The 19,383-nt window shown below is 38.1% G+C and overlaps 1 protein-coding gene across 1 annotated transcript; it reads right to left on the bottom strand.

Moving 5' to 3' along the window:
- Positions 1 to 1,611: 1,611 nt before the first annotated feature.
- gabra5 (gamma-aminobutyric acid type A receptor subunit alpha5) lies at positions 1,612 to 18,774 on the bottom strand. The gene is made up of 9 exons (XM_026305266.1): positions 18,677 to 18,774; positions 18,452 to 18,576; positions 16,947 to 17,014; positions 15,991 to 16,211; positions 13,211 to 13,293; positions 8,034 to 8,177; positions 5,018 to 5,170; positions 4,493 to 4,704; positions 1,612 to 2,366 (listed from the first exon to the last, which is right to left on the bottom strand). Exons 1-9 carry the CDS (start codon positions 18,757 to 18,759, stop codon positions 2,076 to 2,078), a joined length of 1,380 nt encoding a protein of 459 aa, XP_026161051.1. The 5' UTR covers positions 18,760 to 18,774; the 3' UTR covers positions 1,612 to 2,075.
- Between the last annotated feature and the right edge of the window lie 609 nt (positions 18,775 to 19,383).

Below are 19,383 nucleotides of genomic sequence, written 5' to 3'. Positions count from 1 at the left end.
CCATATATAGAAAAAGACTATTGCCAAAAGGATAAAACCTGGACAAAAAAAAAACATTAACAAAATGAAGGTCACAAGATAATATATAAGCCAAAACTTATTTATTACTGAGCATTATTTATTGCTTTTGATATTTGCATTTAAAGAACAGCCGATGATACTTAAACGTAATAATATAATACAACGAATGCACATAAACTTATTATATAGTGGCAGGCCGTATGTAAACGGCATAAAGTCACATGTGTGAATCACAGTCAAATGTAAAATGTTCATTCTTTAGCTATAGAGACAAGAAGTTTAAAATCTAACTGTGGAATGTAGCTGGTGTAGCTGTAGTGCATGCAGCTTTTTGCAGTGGGTATCAGGAAAACCTTGAAGCTACAGTGTGTGGGAGAACGGTGACTCTAGAAGAGCTCGTGGTATATACACTTATTCACGCTCTTGCTGACAGTTAAAGGAAGAAGACCGATATCCACTGTCATATCTGTATGCTAAACATGATGCTACAGGCAGGAAATGCTTAGCTTAGCTTAGCTTAGCATAGCTTAGCTTAGCATAATTACTGGAAACGAAGAAAAAGCTAGCCTGGCTCAGGTCATTGCTAACACATAATGCCTATGTAACCCTAATCCTCATTCCTTTAATCTGTAAAAAAAACAAAGTTAGGCTAGCTCTGTCCCCTTTTTCAAGTACAGACATGACAGTGGCAAAGATTTTATCATTTCACTCTCATCTAAGCAGCACTACGTACATTTACCAAAAAGTATTCCTATAATAAATGTACCTATTTCGGGACATTAAGATAGACTAAGCTAACCGGTGACTGAGGGTAGCTTCATGTATGGGGGTCAGTGTGTCAGTCTTCTCCCCAAACCTCATTAAGAAAGTGTAATTCCCAAATATTGTTAATATGTTACGTATTTGCTTGAAACCCTAAAAATAACAAACAGCAACAAGATTTCAAATGATAAAGGTCAAAAGTCAATAACTTTGTCATTGTGACTTACTTTCTCATAAGATCAAATCAGTCACAGAAGTTACTTTAAATGTACCTAAAACCAAACATTTACCGAGAATAATCCCAAGTTATCATCAAAGATTATAGAAACAACAAATTTATCTAAAAAACAAAATGTTAAAAAAAAAGCATTGTATATTCTGACATAATTGCAAAAGCTCAAGCTATTCTGCTCTATTTCTCAATATCCAATCATTGAAGCACTAGACTAGAGTAACACTGTGTTGCTGTATATGCATAACATAGAAGCTTGACCTTACTGCCTTAGTGATGCTTTTCTAAAAGCAGGGCATATATACATATTCTTCAGCTATGACCTTATGTACATACATACAGGAGTTCTTAACATGGTGACCTGGAAACAGAAGCTGCCACTATCACTTTAGCTTGAAATCTGTCCCTGTTTAATCTCGACATAAACAGAAAAATAACATATAATGGAAAACTGGCCATTCTAAATCCAGAAAAGTAGCAAAAAAGAGCAAAAGAGTCAACTATTTAATGTGTTAAAACTGGCTTCTGAAAAAGTTATAGCAGGAAATTTCAGTGCATTTGTAATGAGTTCTCACACTCTGAAGGCAACACATTTAGCATGGCTATCTGCTTTTGACAAGGAAGCAAAGTTCCATGTGCCCGGGCCCAGCCTCGCATGCCTGGACCTCCAGCCCATTTGTACAAAGTAAGTTACAAAGATAAAAGCCGGTTTTGACTACTAACAGTAAAAATGTTGTTTTGCATAGCATTTGGCCTTGCTGTACCATCACCTACTGTAGACTCAAGGAGAAAATATAAATGCCAAATGCTAAAAATTTCAGACTATCAGAATTTGGCAGAAACTAATCAGACTGAGGTCTAAAATGAAATAAAGGAAAACTTGTCAATCCTACATGTACAAACTCAAGGCAAACATGGCAACATTTTCCTGAAGCGACACACATGCAATATAATTCAATGACCTAAAAACACATCTGTGATACAAGGACTAAGTGCCTGGCACTGTTTTTTGATTGCTTTCCAGTTATCAAATCTTGAAGTGGCTGATAGACGACTCTGCTTACACAGCTCCTTTGATCACTGGTTCCCTGTTGAGATATGTGGCCCAGTACACCAGGTTGAAGGTTCCAAACAGCACCGGGAACACTATCCTGGACATCTTGTCAATCTTGCTCACGCTGTTGTAAGTCTTTTTGGGATCAGGAGCCTTGGTTTCAGAGGGTTTGAGTTGAACAGCTGTGCTATTTGAAATGGTGGCGATGGATGCGTCCTTTGTAAGGTTGGTTGTATAATTCACACCGGCTGGACAGGTGTTGTTTGGCTTTTTAGACAGAGCCAAAGGGTCTTTTTTCTGTGGAGAAGTAATAAAATGTATGAGTTGAGTGTGTGTACACTTAACTTGGGCCAAAAATGGTGCTGCACATTTACTGAATGTAATAAAATGGTTCATTAATAACACAGGCACAAACACAAAGAGAACAAAAAAAGATGGCCAGTGAAGGTTGAAAGTGGCATTCTGCGTCCTTGGGGAATAATGAACTGGCAATGTGCCACAGTGCTGGCAGACCGAGCTGTGAAGTTATTGATCCACCATGCTTTGACTTCTACATCTTGCCTAATTCATCTTTCACTTTATTATCATGTGTGACATGAACTTTTTCACTCCTCTTTTCCAGAACTAACATCTCTTTTGCTATATGGAGGTAACACACTAGAGATTAAAATAGAGAAGCAAAGAAAGGAAGGGGAACTGAAGTCAGTATGGGACTGTTTAGTGATATATCCTCAAGCCACAGTAGAGTTTAGAGCTGTTGTGATATTAACTGGTAAATTTACAACCTGGAAAACAGCACTGCATGTAACTCCCATCCATCCATCCATCCATCCATCTTTGCTATACCTGCTTATTCCTCTTTAGGGTCACAGGGACCTGCTGGAGCCTATCCCAGCTGTCTTTGGGTGAAAGGCAGGGGTACACCCTGGACAGGTCACCAGTCCATCACAGGGCCACATAGAGACAAACAACCTCACACACTCACACTCACTCCTATGGGCAATTTAGAGTCACCAATCAACCTGACGTACATGTTTTTGGACTGTGGGAGGAAACCAGAGTACCTGGAGAAACACATTCCACATAGAAAGGCCCCTACTGGGTTTTGAACCAGGAACCTTTCTGCTGTGAGTTAACAGTGCTTCCCTCTTTTGTAATTGTAACAGTTTTTACTGATTAAAACTTCATTAATCAATATTATTATTAACAACTGATGAAATAACTAGGTATGAGGTTTTTGATCATAGTGACAAGCACAAAGAATTATAACCTTCTCTACAGTTTTCCTCACCTCTAGGGAGCCTTTTATCTTGTTGTAGTACATTGTTTTGGATTTACAGCCTGCAACTTTAATGTGACCTAATCAACCAAGTGTCCATATGCAGGAGGCTGCTGCTTTATGCAAACAAATCTCTAAAAGCTCACCAACAACAGAAAAAGAACTTTTACTAACTTGCTAGTAAACATAATGAAGCATTTGGCATCTACAGATTAGGGCTGCACTAAATACTCGAGTAAATCGATTAATTCGATTACCAAAAATACTCGAGGCAAATTCTTTTAATTACTATCACTTGCGTTATCAGACCTAGGGATCATTGCTTCGCAGAGGGATCATTGTTCCACACGGACCATAATCACTGTTGCACAACGCATTTCAGTATCAAAAGTTGGCGCTATAGCAGAGAACGAAAACGTCCGTAAAAGGCAGAAAATGTCCAAAGTTTGGGATCATTTAAAACGTAAATAAGATGACAACACGGTGCAATGCGTGTATTGTAAAGTAGAACTGGAGAACCACTACAACACTTTGACAACGCTTCAACATCTGAACAGAAAACATCTGGTTGTGAACCAGACCTGCTCACCCAGTGGGGCCGACACAAGGTAACGTCATTTTACGGTAACATGTCGTTTACACAATAGTATTATTGTTTAAAAATGCAAAAGTCAATTTTATCCGATTAGTCCAGCTTATCGCTGAAATATACGGTAGAATACTCGACACCAAAAATGATCGATAGGTTCAGCCCTACTACAGACCCGAAAACCAGAAAAGGCTTAGATTTGTCATATGGCAAGATATGCAACTCCAAAACAATCCTTTCTCTGCTGTATGAGTAAAAATAGTCATTTAACATGTCATGATAGCTACAGTTGTGCTTTAAACTTTCTGTGAGAGATTTTTACTTGTTGGGTGAAATCATGGGACAGTGAATCATACCTACTGTTTCTGTTTATTTTTCAAACAGAATCTGGATGTTTAAGGACACTAACTCTGACATGACATGTTTCGTCATTTATGATATCTGCATGATATCTGCCAACAAAAATGAAGTCATAATGAACAGTTGTTAGTCCCCAGAATGGTTCGGTCCCCAATGTACTTGTTTGTATTTATAAACAAAAGCACACAGACAAACCTTGGGCTGCTGGGCCTCCATTGCCTTTTTTCCATCCCAAGCCCAGCTCCTCTTGGTGAAGTAGTTAACTGTGGCAAATTCAATGAGGGCAGAGAAGACAAAGGCATAGCACACTGCTATGAACCAATCCATGGCCGTAGCGTAAGCCACTTTAGGCAGCGAGTTTCGGGCGCTGATGCTCAGAGTGGTCATGGTGAGCACTGTGGTCACACCTGGTGGTGGAGAATAGTGGGTCAGTTTTACTAACCAGATGTGCTGTCGTGTTTTTATTTCAACAGATCGAGTCACAGTAAAAGCAGGGAACGTATCAGAGTATTGCAGACAGATGGTGCAGCAGGAATAGAATTATGCTGCTGTGGTTTCATTCAATTTACATTTCAACAATTTCATGTTTGTTTATTAAGCACAAATAAGGTTGAAAACACTGCAGGCATTTAACAGGCATATTTTGGCATGCTTACACTGTGTAAAAAAAAAAGAAGCATTCATCAAGTTATTTCTGAAGTTATAGAGCTCCAAACTCACCAAAGACAGTCCGTGCTGGTACTGACTCTCGATTGAGCCAAAAGGAAACTTGTGAGAGGATTACAGTCATGAAGCAAGGCATGTAGGTCTGGATGACAAAGTAGCCAATCTTCCTCTTTAGGTAGAAGTGAGCCATCATTACCGTGTATTGACCTGAAGAGAACACCAGAACAGAAGAGGTGTGGAATTTAGAAATCTTAGTAAAACACAGCAACGCATACAGTGATGCTGAAGGAATGATGGTGGTGTAGTGTATGATTTGATACAAAAAAGACCTACATGTGTATCAGAAGACTACATGCCTTAGGTCGCAGAATTCTGCACCCTTTATGTGTATTTGGACCAAAACTGTTTGAAATAGAAAGTTTCAAAATAGTATTAAATTAGTATTCGTTCAACAGGGGACAAAAGATATGTCAGATGCAACTGCTCTTTGGCAAACAAGAATGAAGAGACCAAAACCAGCAATGAATAAACCTACACACAGTAATTGTTAGTACTGTGACACAAGGACTAAGTGCCTGGCACTGACCCTTTCCAGTTATCAAATCTTGGAAGTGGCTGTCGGGATGATAGACGACTCTCATCATTTTGCCAGCCACACTGTTTAGGTGAAAGTCCGCTAGAGTAAAAACATGATTTGTGAATATTGTGTCATCCATTATTGCTAAAATTTGGTTACATTGTTAAATTTGAAAACAGTACAAGAAAACTATGTGTGTGGCTGTGACGCTAAGGTTTGAAAGCACAAATGAATTTAAACTACATGGAACTTAAAAAATAACCAAATAATTTATATGATACTGTGTCAAACTCTTTGTGAATATTTTTGCACTCATAAGGTCATTATAAATCCACCTGTCTTGGTTCATCCCACTGTGCAGCAGTAGGGGAAGCTGTTCCAGCTGACTGATAAGATGCTAACATCCTTTCTCTAACCTTTTTTAAAGACTGATTCTTCGCTCTGAGATTCTTCTCAAAGTCTTTGCTGTGGTTTGTGCTTCCTGGGGGGCTATATTTAGAGGTATGCTGGTGTCATTTTTTTTTATGTCAGTCATCATCTAACACTAAAATGTGGGCGTGTGGGTGAAGTCGTCTTGGACTGTAACTGAGATTAAGGGCTTTAACAAATTTACTCAACAGACTTCACCAAATGTGATAGTGTGAGTTAAATTATTGAGGAACAGGTTGGTGGCAAAACCATCACATCCTACTAACCAACTGAAGATTGCATTTGACGTTTTTTGTCTCAGAAATCCTGTCGAGCCATAGAGTCTGATAAACTATAGAAAATCCACAGATGACTGCTGCTTTCTCCTGGCAAAATCGGATTTTTCTGTCTCACTAATCCCTTGTCACAATCTGCATCCTGTATATCTCTCACTCTCAGACACTCTCTCTCTCTTACTCTCTCTGTCTCGCTCTCTCTCTTTCTAACGTGGGTGTTGGTGTGTGTGCGCAGCAGACAGTCCATCCCATTCAATCAGGCCGGGCCACACTTGATTGGGGACATACATCCTCGCCTTGCCAGAGCTGGAGTCTAAAACAGACCTGGATCAGCGGTGATTACAACCAGGTGCACAGATGAGTGCAGCAGAGTGGAGCTGAGAGGAGAAGTTTGGATGGTCTGTTGGATGCTCCGACAAGCATCATGTCCTTAATGAAAAGGGCAGCTGTGTTGCCTTCCCTTCGAGGAGTACTAACCAGCAGCCCTGCTTTGTGGTGGTGTGGCCGGGGGAACCTCACTCTGGTCTGACTGTATGCTGGGCTCGGAAGTGGATGGAAATCTCCAAGGCGTGATTAAAAAATGCGGTTGTGGTGCATTTCATTGTTTGGTTTTTGGAGCGTCTGTGGAGAGCTGCCATTCATAGCGGAGAACAATGCGGCTATGTTGGTCAACTGGTAAGTACAGATGAAAACCATCTGTTGAGCCTTGTCACTTCCTAATCTGATATGAGTAATGTGGTGAAGTAAAGGTTTGGCCATGATTATCAATTCCTGCATCTATATTTAATTTTCTTAGCTTAACCTGCAAGGTCAAAGGTCACATCTCTCCAGTGTGAGCTCTTTGCTGAGCTATTCTTGGCTTGTTAAAGAGGGTTTGTACCTCAGATTAGCAATGCTAAATAAGGCCAGGTTGGCTCTGTGTGTCATGTTTAACGGGTGAGAGCAGTACAGGACGGTAACAGAGTTACGCTAAGAAAACTTGTGTATTTATCTCAGCTTGTTCAGTAAATTGAGTCTCGGTCCTCAAACAGCCTGAGCAAAGTTCTCCTGCTGCATAAAAACCATCATAGCAGCCTTCCAGTGTGTACATGTCTCGTTCTCATGCTGTACATTATCCAGGGTAAACACATCACATCAGTCTCTGACAGGATACAGCAACAATCACTGTATACATTACAGCTATAGGAACGCCTCCCCTGTAATACACTCACCACCAACAAGCAGCAGAAATGTATTATTATACTTCTTTACATAAGAGAATTAAACAGATGCCGTTCAGTCCCTCCCCACGTGTCTCTGCTGCAGCAGCCAACCACTGAGCTGTGACATCACTCAGTAAAAGCACAACTGATGGGCCTGCGTACGGATTAACCCTACAGACCCTGTGGCTCAAACCACAGATAAGTGATTTTTTTTTTTTTTTTTTTTTTGCCCACCCTCTCTCTTGGGTGAGGGACAGCTGGTTATGTGTGTGTGTGTGTGAGGGGGGGTGAGGGGGTGTTCTCAAATCCTTGTGATTTATTTATTGTCTATATCCCACTTGATCTGAAAACATTTTTTTCTCATTACACATTTGGATGGCGCACGTTGTAATAATAATCAGCTGAATAGTAGTGTGGAGGTGGGGGCTAAACATCTCTGGTCCTGCCCGAAGCAGCTGTATATGACTGGTGTGTAAGGGGAAAAGAACGGGAATTCAAGCTATAGATCTAAACGGTTGCGTGTATGATATCTGTAATCCATCCTGGTCGCCTGCCGTCGGGTGAAAGTTTGGCCTTGCTTTACTAACCTCGGCTGGTGTAGATGTCCTCTGTCCCTGCTGTCTGACCAATCAGGTGATACTGATTGAGTCGAGAGCCTTCCTCTGCCACTACCACTGACTTGGCTGCTCCCTGAGTCCATGTGTAGACCACCTCCGATACTGGATACGCATCTAGGAAAACAAGACAACAGATTCACAAATTAACAATAACAGATGTATAGCTATAGCTGATGTTAGGGAACACACATAAAGCTTTTTTCTTATCCTGATAGAGTCATAGTTGATGTAATGATAAGTCAACTGGCAGAAAAGGTTTTTTTTTTTTTCAATCACTTTTTGATGCAGAAAAGTAAAACACCCTGTTTCTGTTCTTCTGTTTCTGTTCAGTGTTTTAATTTCCACAATTAAAAGAACGTGCCTCACAGAAATTGGAGCACTGCTTTGTTACCAGTGCTTTTAATTATTCTACTTAAAATGTACATACAGTATGTCACTGTGTGAACTAGAGTGTAGCATGAATCTATTAAGCTAAACTAAAGCTATAAATACAGATTCTCCTCTAGTATAATTAAAGACTCTAATTAATTGGGGGTTGGTGGTACAACTCCTCTGTGATCAGATTTACAGTCAGCTTGTCATCAACCACGACACTGAAGCTCAAACTGCTCCTGATTTGTGTCAGTCAACTTTGGATGAAACGGTCTGACAAATGGAGAGAATGTCATTGTCAAAAACAAAAACCCTTAGCATCTGCATATACGCACACCTGTCCTGTGCACAGACATATTTCGAGGGCAGTGGCTTAAATAGAAAACATGTCAATGTCCTCTTCTCTCAGTGCATGTTCACTTGATTATTTCCATGTTTACTGTGAGCTTTTGTTGTTACTTTCCCTCAAACAAAGATGAGTTTGATAAGTAACGTGTTATGTGAACACAATTATGTAAGAGTTTTGTTTTTAGTCATGTCTGCTCACAGGAGGCCGGGACTGTGGTGTACTTGGTTCCCCTCTGAACTCAGATATAAAGGGTCATTCTTAAGCAGATAAACTAATGTGGTTGAGTTATTTTGCTATTCTTTAGTTTATTAACACAGCACTTAGAGAAAAGCATGTCCTGTGCACACATAGAGCTGATAGACATGAAAAACATAGTGCCAGATTTGTTAACAATTAAAATGCACTTTCATTGATCATAACTAGGAAATACCAGCATGTCACTCTGTCACACTTTGGTCTCTTCAGGACATTTGTTGACAGTGAACTAAGACATAAAATTTTTGCAGTGGTGTGAACACAACATATACTGGGTCTCAAAGAACTCTGTTCCTCGATCCAAAGTAGCTGGATTTGCATGTGAATCTCTTCTTACAACACAGGCACACCAATGTCTACCTCTCTGCCTCTTTCATATGTGATGCTTTTCAGTACACTCTGAATACGTGCACAGTGTTTAATACATTCAAATCCACTGTGAAAACCTGAAAGCCCTGCAAAATAAAAGAGTCCCACTCATTCGTACAGTAGCACAAACCTCACACATACGTGCCGAGGCTGTGTGTGTCTATCTCTCTCAGTTGTAATGCAGTGCAGTGTTCAGTCTAACGGTGTTGCATTAATCCAGCAACTATGGTGTTAGAAGACTTGACAGCAATTTAGTCTGTCCCGCATCAACCGGGCTGTGGATTATCATCTCAGACACTCCGCTTTGTTTCAAACAAGTCTGTGCAGGACATGTGTGCATGAGCAGATTTTTTTTTTTTAGAAAGAAACACTGAATGAGTAAAGTGTAGCTTTGTCTGTAGATCAAGACCACATTTGATTTGATTTGATACAGATGAAAAGAAAAAGGCATATTATGTAATAGTTTACCTACTCATTGCTTTAAAAGTACCATTAAAAAATGGTCTTTAAATCAGTTTATTCAAAGTCTCAGGGTTATATAGTTTGGTTAAATGGGTTAGACTACAATATACTGGGCGGATGGAAAAAGACATGTCGATATGGAAAATAAATAAAAGGAATCAGGTTATCAAGCATTTCTACATTTAGAGTTTAACATATCGAGTTCTGACAATCTGTGAAGTCATTTCTTGAAATTCAGTGAAGAATAAAGACGGAAGACTTGAAATACTGTAAATTCAAGGAGTAATACCTTGTAAGGAGCTCTGACCTCAAATTTATGATTGAGTTGAAAAAGTAACATGTTATGTGAATTTATATGTGAATTTATAATATACCTTTAAATAACTTTATTATATGTCTTTTATAGTTTTAGCTGGTAGCGTGGAAGCCTCACTGTGATGGCACCGCTCCAGTAACTGTCACTGTTTCTGGCAAAGAAATAGTTCTGTGTATAAAACCACAGCTATTCATTTTTAGACTTTGGTTTCTATATATGGATTAAACCAAAAACATATATAGTGGTATATATAGTGGTAATTAGTGGTGTATAAACATAAATAAAAGAAAAAATAAAAGAAAAACTAAAGTTCATGTGAAATAAATGTATATTAAATCTATGAGGCAAACCTAAATCAGACCGCATATGAACTCATTTGTCTCTTTATGCCAGTGGCTAATTACTTAAGTTTCAGTGTGGAGAATCATGGTTTTCTGATGCATTTGTGAATTAGACCACTGTTTTATCTGTTCTGGAAATTTTAGCAAGGAACCCTTTTTGCCAGCGTTAACCTACACCTTTCTTGTGGTCAAATATATCTCTAAAACAAAGATGGCAGGCATGTTGAAGATATAGTTTGAGTGCTGATCATTATAGGTCATCCTGAATTGAACTAAACTATGATAATGTCAGTACTTCATCCCATTTGTTAAAGTAATACAATACTTGCAGCGATAACATCTAAGTTTGATTTTCACTGAGGCTGGATTTTGAAGGAAAATGCAGAAGTTTGATCCTGGTCAGACTGTGTGATACTTTGTTTGGTGGCACTAAGGACAAATTGATTTATAAGCCAAAGTGACTGTGCAGACATGTAGTTTTCCCCCAGATTTCTGCCTTGTTTCAGATGTTTCTTCTGCTGTGTGCCCTTTCTTTCATTCCACCACAGGCTATTTCATAACACTTCTAAATGAATAGTTGCCCTTGCTCCGGCTGTTGGGAATGATTAAATAGCATGTCTTAAATTCCTGCCCAAGTGTCCATCATTAAGTGCAAAGAGATATATGGACTGGAAAAATGTATAAGCATTTTGCACACAAGGCACACTTTAAAAAAAAAAAGCTGTGATGCCTATTGAGTCAACAGTGTCTCAAAATAAGACACATAAGATAAGTTGTTACACTGAATACATTTTCTTTAAACTTCAGTATTGGGTTTAAAGAAAAGGAAATTTTGGAAAATAGTCTTACTAGACATAGAGATTGACATCATGCTCATGTCTGTCAACTAAATGAGAAGCTAACAACCAGGGGTACGTCATGTTAGAACAAGGGGTGGAAACAGGGTAAAACAGCGACCTGGCCACTAAATATAAAGATTAAAATCACAACATGTTATTTTTTACATATTGCTTTTGTACAGGCTGAGCAAATAATAGCTGCTAATAGCTGTAAATCACATATTCTGTGCCATTAAAGGATATTTACATATTTCACCATACACCGTGATTAACACAACAACAAATGACAGGTGCACTGCCAGTTTCACAGCTTTGAGCTTGGGGGTAAATGCTGTCAGTTAGGAAAAAGGATTAGCTAGGGTTAATGGAAATGGAGCATATATTTATAGTACCACACCAAGGGAACTTTTACAGTTCATAACCTTGTTTGGGCAGTATTTTTATAGTCACCTCAGCTTTAAAAGTAATTTTATGGTCAACAAAGTGCTTCTCATTCTTCAGTAAGCATCTCATAGCTTTGTTAAATCTTGTGCAGTAAAGTCTGTTGTAATACAGGGGATAACGCTCTCTCTTTGCTCTATTAGAAACATGTTTTCCAAACAATTTTTTCAGAAAGTCAAGAATAGAGAATGTAAATTAACATGAATTACCGTTCCTGATTTATCACTGACTGTTTCCGTTACAATTTCACACCCTTTCTCTTCATTTGTGCAAATCAAATCAACTCAAGTTGATTTGTGTGCAAATTAAGCTGAAAATGTGCATAAAAATTAGCAGATAAAAACCACTTCATATGTTTTCTGTTCTTGCAGGGATAAAAAAAAAAAAATGCTGAGTCTCAGTTACTGAATCTAAAGTATACCAGGTAAAGACATCTGTAAGTAAACTTCCTATAATTAATTCCAGTAGGTTTTGACTTTCTTGACTCCCTGGTAAGTTAATAGACAACAGATAGCATGGAAGCCGATGCTTCTCTTAACAGCTCTAAATATCCCCATGCCTGGTGTCAGTAGGGGGTTGAGTTAAAGCAAACATGGGCGTGGCTACACGTCACGACAGCTCGCCTTAGATGCCTTAGTGCTGAGCCCTGAGATAACTCTCCGTTCATCAGTGTCAGGGAAGACCTTAATTGCTAATCTTATGCCTACGTGATAGGATCTCCCCAGATATTTTTGTTGCACTGTAGGTGTGTGATGCAACCTAACAAGTCCAGAGGAAGGATATGCACACGCTGCAAGTGTGTTTTAGCTATGCACATGCCATATGTTGCATTGGACTTTTAAAGGTTACCTTGGTAGTAAGCGATTTGTTTGGTCTCTGTGTGTGTGTGTCTGTGTGTCTGTGTGTGTGTGTGTGTGTGTGTGTGTGTGTGTGCGCGCGCGCACGTGTGTGCGTGCGTGTGTGCCCCTAGTTGTTTACACTATGTGTTTCAGATATTTCCTATTAAATGTAGCTGAGGTGGTGAAGGGTAGAGGAAAGCAGCCCTGACATATTGATTAATGGCTTAATCAGGAGCAGTGTGTCAGTGTCTTCATGACTATCTCCTGCACCACCACAAAAATAGCTTTGCACCTGAGGGACATGGGCAGCCAAACACAGCAAGGTACAGCCAACACTGTGTGCATGGATTGAAATCTATGGAACAAATGTCATGACAAAGCCACATGCCACTGTTCTCACTACTACCCTCACAGGCTCTTAGAAAGGTTTGGTACTGTAACACGTGTTCATTTGTCACTGCTGTCTAGATTGCTAACATAAAACATTTACACTGTAGGCTTCCCTGCAGTATTTAATGCTATTGTGTAGTTTCTTAGCATTTGCTTAGAGATTTGTTTACTCACAGCTCCCAAATTTAAGAGGACAAGCATGGGCATCCATTGGGAAGTCTTCCAGTTGCATGGGGCATTCTGCTGATATGGTCAGTCTGGAAGAGAAGTCAGACATCGACAATCAGAAAAAAAATTGACTAAGTGATCATCACTATCATCACCATTTCCACAAATTAACATATCTCCTTATTATAAATAATTTGCTTTCTTTTCGATGAGACCAATTTTATATATAGCCCTTAACTAATCAAAATCAGTTTGTCTTCATTAGTGTTTGTGTTATTTTCCCAACACTGAGCAATAAGGAAATGAGCCACCAGAGGGACCGTGATGATACCTATCTAGGAAGAATGATGCTGCTGTGTGCTGTAAGCTTGAAAATGAGTTGAGAAAACAGCTGAGCATTTTTTATGGAATAGGGCTGCCACCTGCCTGTAGAGCTGCACTAAAGCTTAACCAAAGCTTTATTGGAAACTAAACTGAAAATGAGCTCATGTAGTGGGTTGAATGTGTTAGCACTAACCATCCACAGGGCGACAAATCACACAGCCTTATCTAACATTGTCCTCTGCTGGCTGCACTTAGAATACTCAGAGATACCCACAGATTTAAATATGAGTACTTGATACTTAAGTTTAAGTAATCTTTTGTGTGCAAGACTTCATATTTTTACAGTATGTTATGCTTTAATAAACATAATGATCTGAGTATATTTTCTAATCTTGATAATACTTTATATTATATTATAGTAATACATTGCATACATATAATTCAGATCATACACCCACATCTACATACACCTGCCTTTGACATGTAAACTCAGAGAAAGATAATAGAAATCCTCATGAGTGTAAATCATCAAATTATACACAATGTGATATCACAAAGCATATTATTTTACTGTCTGATGTCATATAGCACCCCCTGGTGGAACACTTTGCAAAGCTTAAATTAGATTACACTGCACTCGTTATCTCTGCCATCTAGTTTGATTTTCTAAACAGAATATTTGTACTGTATGTCTCTATTAGAAAATATCAGAGCTGCAATGATTTGTATTCATTGATTAGACAATCAACACAGGATTTGTCTGCAACTATTAACTCATTAGTTGCTTTAGTAATTAGACTATTCATCAACATAAAATGACTAATTTTCTCAATTAGAAAGAATTTGCTGCTTTTCTCATTAATGTATTCCAACAGAATAAAATAACACAATTAAACCCACATATACTGAGTATATATGCTGTATATATATATATATATATATATATATATAAAATAAGAAAACTAACTTATTCAAAGTATTTTCTTCATTTAGTCACAATACCAATGACTGTAATTATTTCTTATTAATTTCAATATCAATAGTTTAAGTGTTTGAAGGAGAATGTGTTGTCATTTATAAATCAATGTTTATTTGAGGTGAATTACTAACATTAAATTTATTATTATCAAAGTGTAAAACCACTGTAATATTCAGGTCACCAGTGTGTTACATAGTCTAGTTTTGCTTGCCTTACCTTTACAAAGGGACTTTTCAGTATATGGACATATTTATAGTGTAATATATTGGGTAATCTTAATGCTCTATAATGATATTATCCCATTGGAACACAAAAATAAATCTTTTCCATCAATGTTATTTCACACAGGTACATAATGTTTCAGATTAAAAGAAAATTATTATGTTTTACTATAAGAGTCTCAAATATACTTCCAGACTTGCACTGCTTGGATCGAAACTCTTTCCTCTGAGGAACATTTTCATGGAACAGTAGCTATGGTACTGCGCACTGCTTGTTCTGTGAAGAGCCAGTGTAGGAGAGTAATGCATGCATAAAATGTTTCTCTAATAGCCTTGTTCCCAGAACACAGTCTAATGGCTTGCAGTGATAGCAAATGCACAGTAGATTTGTAGCAATTTTAAAGGCAGTGGATCAATAGTCATTTTTGACATGCAGCCATGTCCATTTCCTCGAACTTCCTTTGTTAATATTTGATTTGGATGATTTATTGTCCTGATAAGATGATGACACAGCTCTGTAATGAAGGTGGCTGTAAATGAGATTTTTCTATCTAGGATTTAATGTCTTCTTCTGCAGTATAAACTGTAATGAGCTGGTCATAAAAACCACCCATAAGCCATTCTAAACACCACTAATGAGTGGATTGGTAACTACAAAAAGATTTGAACTTCTAAGTGACCTTTGGGCAACAGGAACCGCAATCAAGCTATATTCTACACCTGTCCATAGCACAGGATTGTGTGTCATTTGAAAAGACTGCAGTGAATGAAATGGAGACTTTTACTAAGTGCTGGAGCAATACATAGGACAGAGCCTGTTGTGTTTCTGTCAAAGCAAAGATTTTTGTAATGTGATCACAGTTAATGATAGAAGACCAGTTAATGGTGAGGAGGAGGAGTGAAACACCCAATTCTCTGTGTCAGAGCACTGGGTCATGTAAACATCTCAAGTTCCTCTGACCTCCAGTATACAGCGTGAGGACAGCAATGATGACGCATCAGTGCATCAAAGCACCATCGAGACATGTAGTATGAGTGTGTGGGCTGCATGAGCACAGCAGGGGCCTCATAAACCATTACCGAAAAAGTATTAAAGGTTGATGGAGGTTTTAGGAATCTCTCCAGTTTTAATTGGATTATACAACATCTTGTCAAATTTTTATGAGTCAGTGTTATAGTTGTAAAACTGACTGAAAAAGAAATGTTTATTCTCCTGTAGAACCCAGCATGTAGGAATAAAGGTCAGGTTTGGGAGAGCTTACCTCATGGTGTAGAGAAGAGTGCCATCATCTTTCAGCCGCAGTAGCTTGTTAGGTGTAGTCATATTATGGGCGATGGATTTCTTCCCATTAAGGAAGAAGGTGTCGGGAGTCCAGATGTTACTAGCCAGGAGATTATTCAGGGGAAGCATCTCCATCGGGCCTTTGAAGCAAAGTCTCTCATCTTTCCAGCTTTGACGGAAAAACACATCAATAGTGTATTCCTGTAGAGCAAAAAAAAAAAACACAACACATATGAACTATTTAGTCCAAGAAATATTCTATATAGAAAGTAATGTTATGAAAGTCAAAGGATTGCTGCTGTTTAAGGATAAAGAAGCATTTTAACATCAGTACATTCTGTACATACTGTGGTGTAAATTAATTTACATAAAATTAATTTAAATAAATCTAATTTAAGACCAAGAAAATATCTCACATTAGAGAAGCTGGAAGCATCATTTAGTTGGAATTTTTTGCCTGAAAAATGACTAAATAATCAATCTAAAGATTTGTAACTATTTTTACTTTTCGGTTAATAAATGATTAAACTACTGACTGTTACAGGTCCAAGAGAGGGTATATATCTGATGTGGAATCATTTTTAAACACATGGTATATGCAAGATCAGGATGCTGGTGAGGCAGAATCAGTTGCATTGGATGTTGTTATTTAGAGCTGCAAAAATGCAAGGTTTTTATTTTAAAAGGTTTGGATCAGAAAACTACATATATGTATGGTGATTGATTTAAAATAGTCTGATTTTCAATCTTACATTGTAATGTGGAATCCCACTGAATTTCAACATGGTTTTTAGTATGTTTAGTTCTATAGGATCAGATAGTGTACTATTATGTAAAAATCTATGCCCTATTTAAGCTATGTTTACATGGAGATGTTATATCTTCTGATTCCCTTGGATTAACAAAAAAAAAAACTTAATTAGAAGAGGTTCTTACCATTTCAGTGTCAGAGACTGGACCAAAGCTTGTGACAAAGATGTTGGTTTTGATCTCCGTCACCTTCTCTGTAAGAACCAATAAAATATTTTGAGCTTTTAGTGCAAGTATTATTCAGAATAACCTATGTTCTAAAAATGATGGTCAAATTTCCACTTAGAAATAAGAAAAGTGAATAAGAATTCTGCCTTAAAAAGTACTAAGTAAACAGCTCTAATGATCTAATGACATTGGTTCAGTTGCAGATATTTAAAAGGATTATGTACTCATGCAGATTACAAAATAATTGACTTTCTAATGTGCTTATCATCCAGTCTACCACACTGCCTGTTTGAGAATACAAAACGAAAAGGTCCCTTCAAGCATCCTGAGCAGCAGATGTTAACATCTGGACTGATTTTTAAGTTTGCAGTCCAAAGTCAAAGTGCAGTGTAGTGTCAGTCCTTTGATTATAGGTAAGATTGATACTTTATTCAGCCCCCATGGGGAAGTTGAGATTGTCCAGCAGCTCTTATATTTACTCTACAAAAAAATTGTACTATATACAATATCAACAGTTAATGTTAAAAAGTCTAATGGCTGTGGGGATATATTTGGATATGTACATCCAATATGTACAGATTATAAAGTTCCGACCTTGGCGACTCCTAGTGATAATATCTTCCGAGTCACTGGTATTTGTTATATTGTTATAAATCTTCATTCAAATTAGATCTTTTTGAATTAATAAGATGAGAATTTAATGATGCAATGCGCAAAGAGCATATAGGACTTTTTTTAGGATCTTAAACAAGTGACTTTAAAATTGGATATGTGTTGGTGACTATAAAGAATAAACTGATTTTACTGTAAGTCCATTTTTACATTCACTGGCACACACTTCAGAAGCATAAGCAGCATGTCCTAAACCCTCAGGACAAACATCTGCTGGACCGATGCAGTGCTGACAGAGTGTAAACGTTTATTTTCATTTTAATATGTGCAAACAGGTTTATGGCGGAGAGTCATTTAATGGTGTTTATCTGTCGAGATCTGTTTCAAAAAACATTATAATACTAAAATCACAGAGCAGTAGAATAGAAGCAATTTATTGTCTTTTTATCTCCCCTTTGCGCTGCAAGCTTTTCAGTTGTTGCCTACTCAGAGCTGCTGTTTAATGACAGTAATAATGGCTTTTTCAAGGTCACACCAGAACCCTCTCTGTGCCATCACAGTGGCATTAAATCATGCTTAGTGGAGAAACAAACAGCTGACCCTGTCTCTTTGTTAACACTTCAAGAACACAGACACATTTTGTGTGTCTGGAATAAGCAGAGGACAGATGCTGAAGTGCAGACTACAGTTCTCTGTGCGAACTGCGGACACACAGAACTTTTTGTACAAGGAGAAACACCCCTTGTCCCCTTTAATGGCATCATCAGTTCTCACCTACAGTAGCATATGTGTGACAGTATTAATTCCCTATATAACACAGGGGCTGAAGTATATGTCTTCAGTAAGCTTACCTCCCAGTCCAGGGCGGAGTCTGTTGTCATAACCATCCAGCAGCCCGTCAAGGATGCGTGTGAAGATGGTAATGTTGTCATTTAGTTCGGCCTCTTTGGGAGTTCCGGCTACATCCTGGCAGAGGCTGAACATAAAAGCATTTTTAAATGCTGAGAAGTGTAATTATATCAATGTGGCTTTTATGTTGTCCTAACAGAGTTAGAGTACAAATGTCAGTTCCTTACCTCAGACAGCAGGTGATGCTCACAAGCAAGACACAGACCCAAATACCTCTCATGGCAAAGTTGTAGCACATTCCATCGCCCATTCCTGCAGAGACATGCACGCTCTTATTACTGCATCAGCTGAGTTTTGCACTTTCTTTACTGTTTTTGTCTAAAATGAAAGCAAATGTAATTTTAGATTTTTTTGTATATCCTTTGCCATGCAACCTAAATAATACACAACAAACTACACAAAGCCACAACCACATTTCTCATTATAACAAAGGACAGTATTGCAGCCTAATGCAATCAGCTGATTTTACAGTCATTCATTCCGCACTCACTACATGCATATATGACTGTTCAATAAATTATAAAGCTGGTGCACAAATTATTTCATTGTCAATCAAAACAGCAAATAATCAGCAATCTGCTGACTATACAGCACCCAATGCAGCAATCTCCATGTACCCAAAAGTGTACATTGTTCCAATCTGCCTATAAATCACTTTATGAGCATACGTGGCAACATCTGTAAGACCTGCGGATGTTTGCTGGTGTCCGAATTAAAAATAAAAAAGTTTCTTACACCAGACTTACAAACATTGTGTCCTTTGTCACCTCCCATTTCACTGCAAGAGCCTCTCCTTAGTTTCTATTAATTAATGTTCTCTATAAGTTTTGACACCGGCTTTGCTGTGATGCAGTTTCTACCTGTACTGTATCTG

The sequence above is a fragment of the Mastacembelus armatus genome, chromosome 4, assembly GCF_900324485.2.
Source record: "Mastacembelus armatus chromosome 4, fMasArm1.2, whole genome shotgun sequence".
Classification (NCBI taxonomy): domain Eukaryota; kingdom Metazoa; phylum Chordata; class Actinopteri; order Synbranchiformes; family Mastacembelidae; genus Mastacembelus; species Mastacembelus armatus.
This window is presented reverse-complemented; position numbering and strand designations above follow the sequence as displayed.

Excerpts from the sequence above, each read along its gene's own strand:
- gabra5 (XM_026305266.1), bottom strand. The coding sequence starts at position 18,759 with ATGGGCGATGGAATGTGCTACAACTTTGCCATGAGAGGTATTTGGGTC. Across the intron at positions 16,212-16,946 it reads CAGTCTCTGACACTGAAATG|GAATACACTATTGATGTGTT; the intron begins GTAAGAACCTCT and ends TTTGCTCTACAG. Across the intron at positions 2,367-4,492 it reads TGGAGGCCCAGCAGCCCAAG|AAAAAAGACCCTTTGGCTCT; the intron begins GTTTGTCTGTGT and ends ACTTCTCCACAG.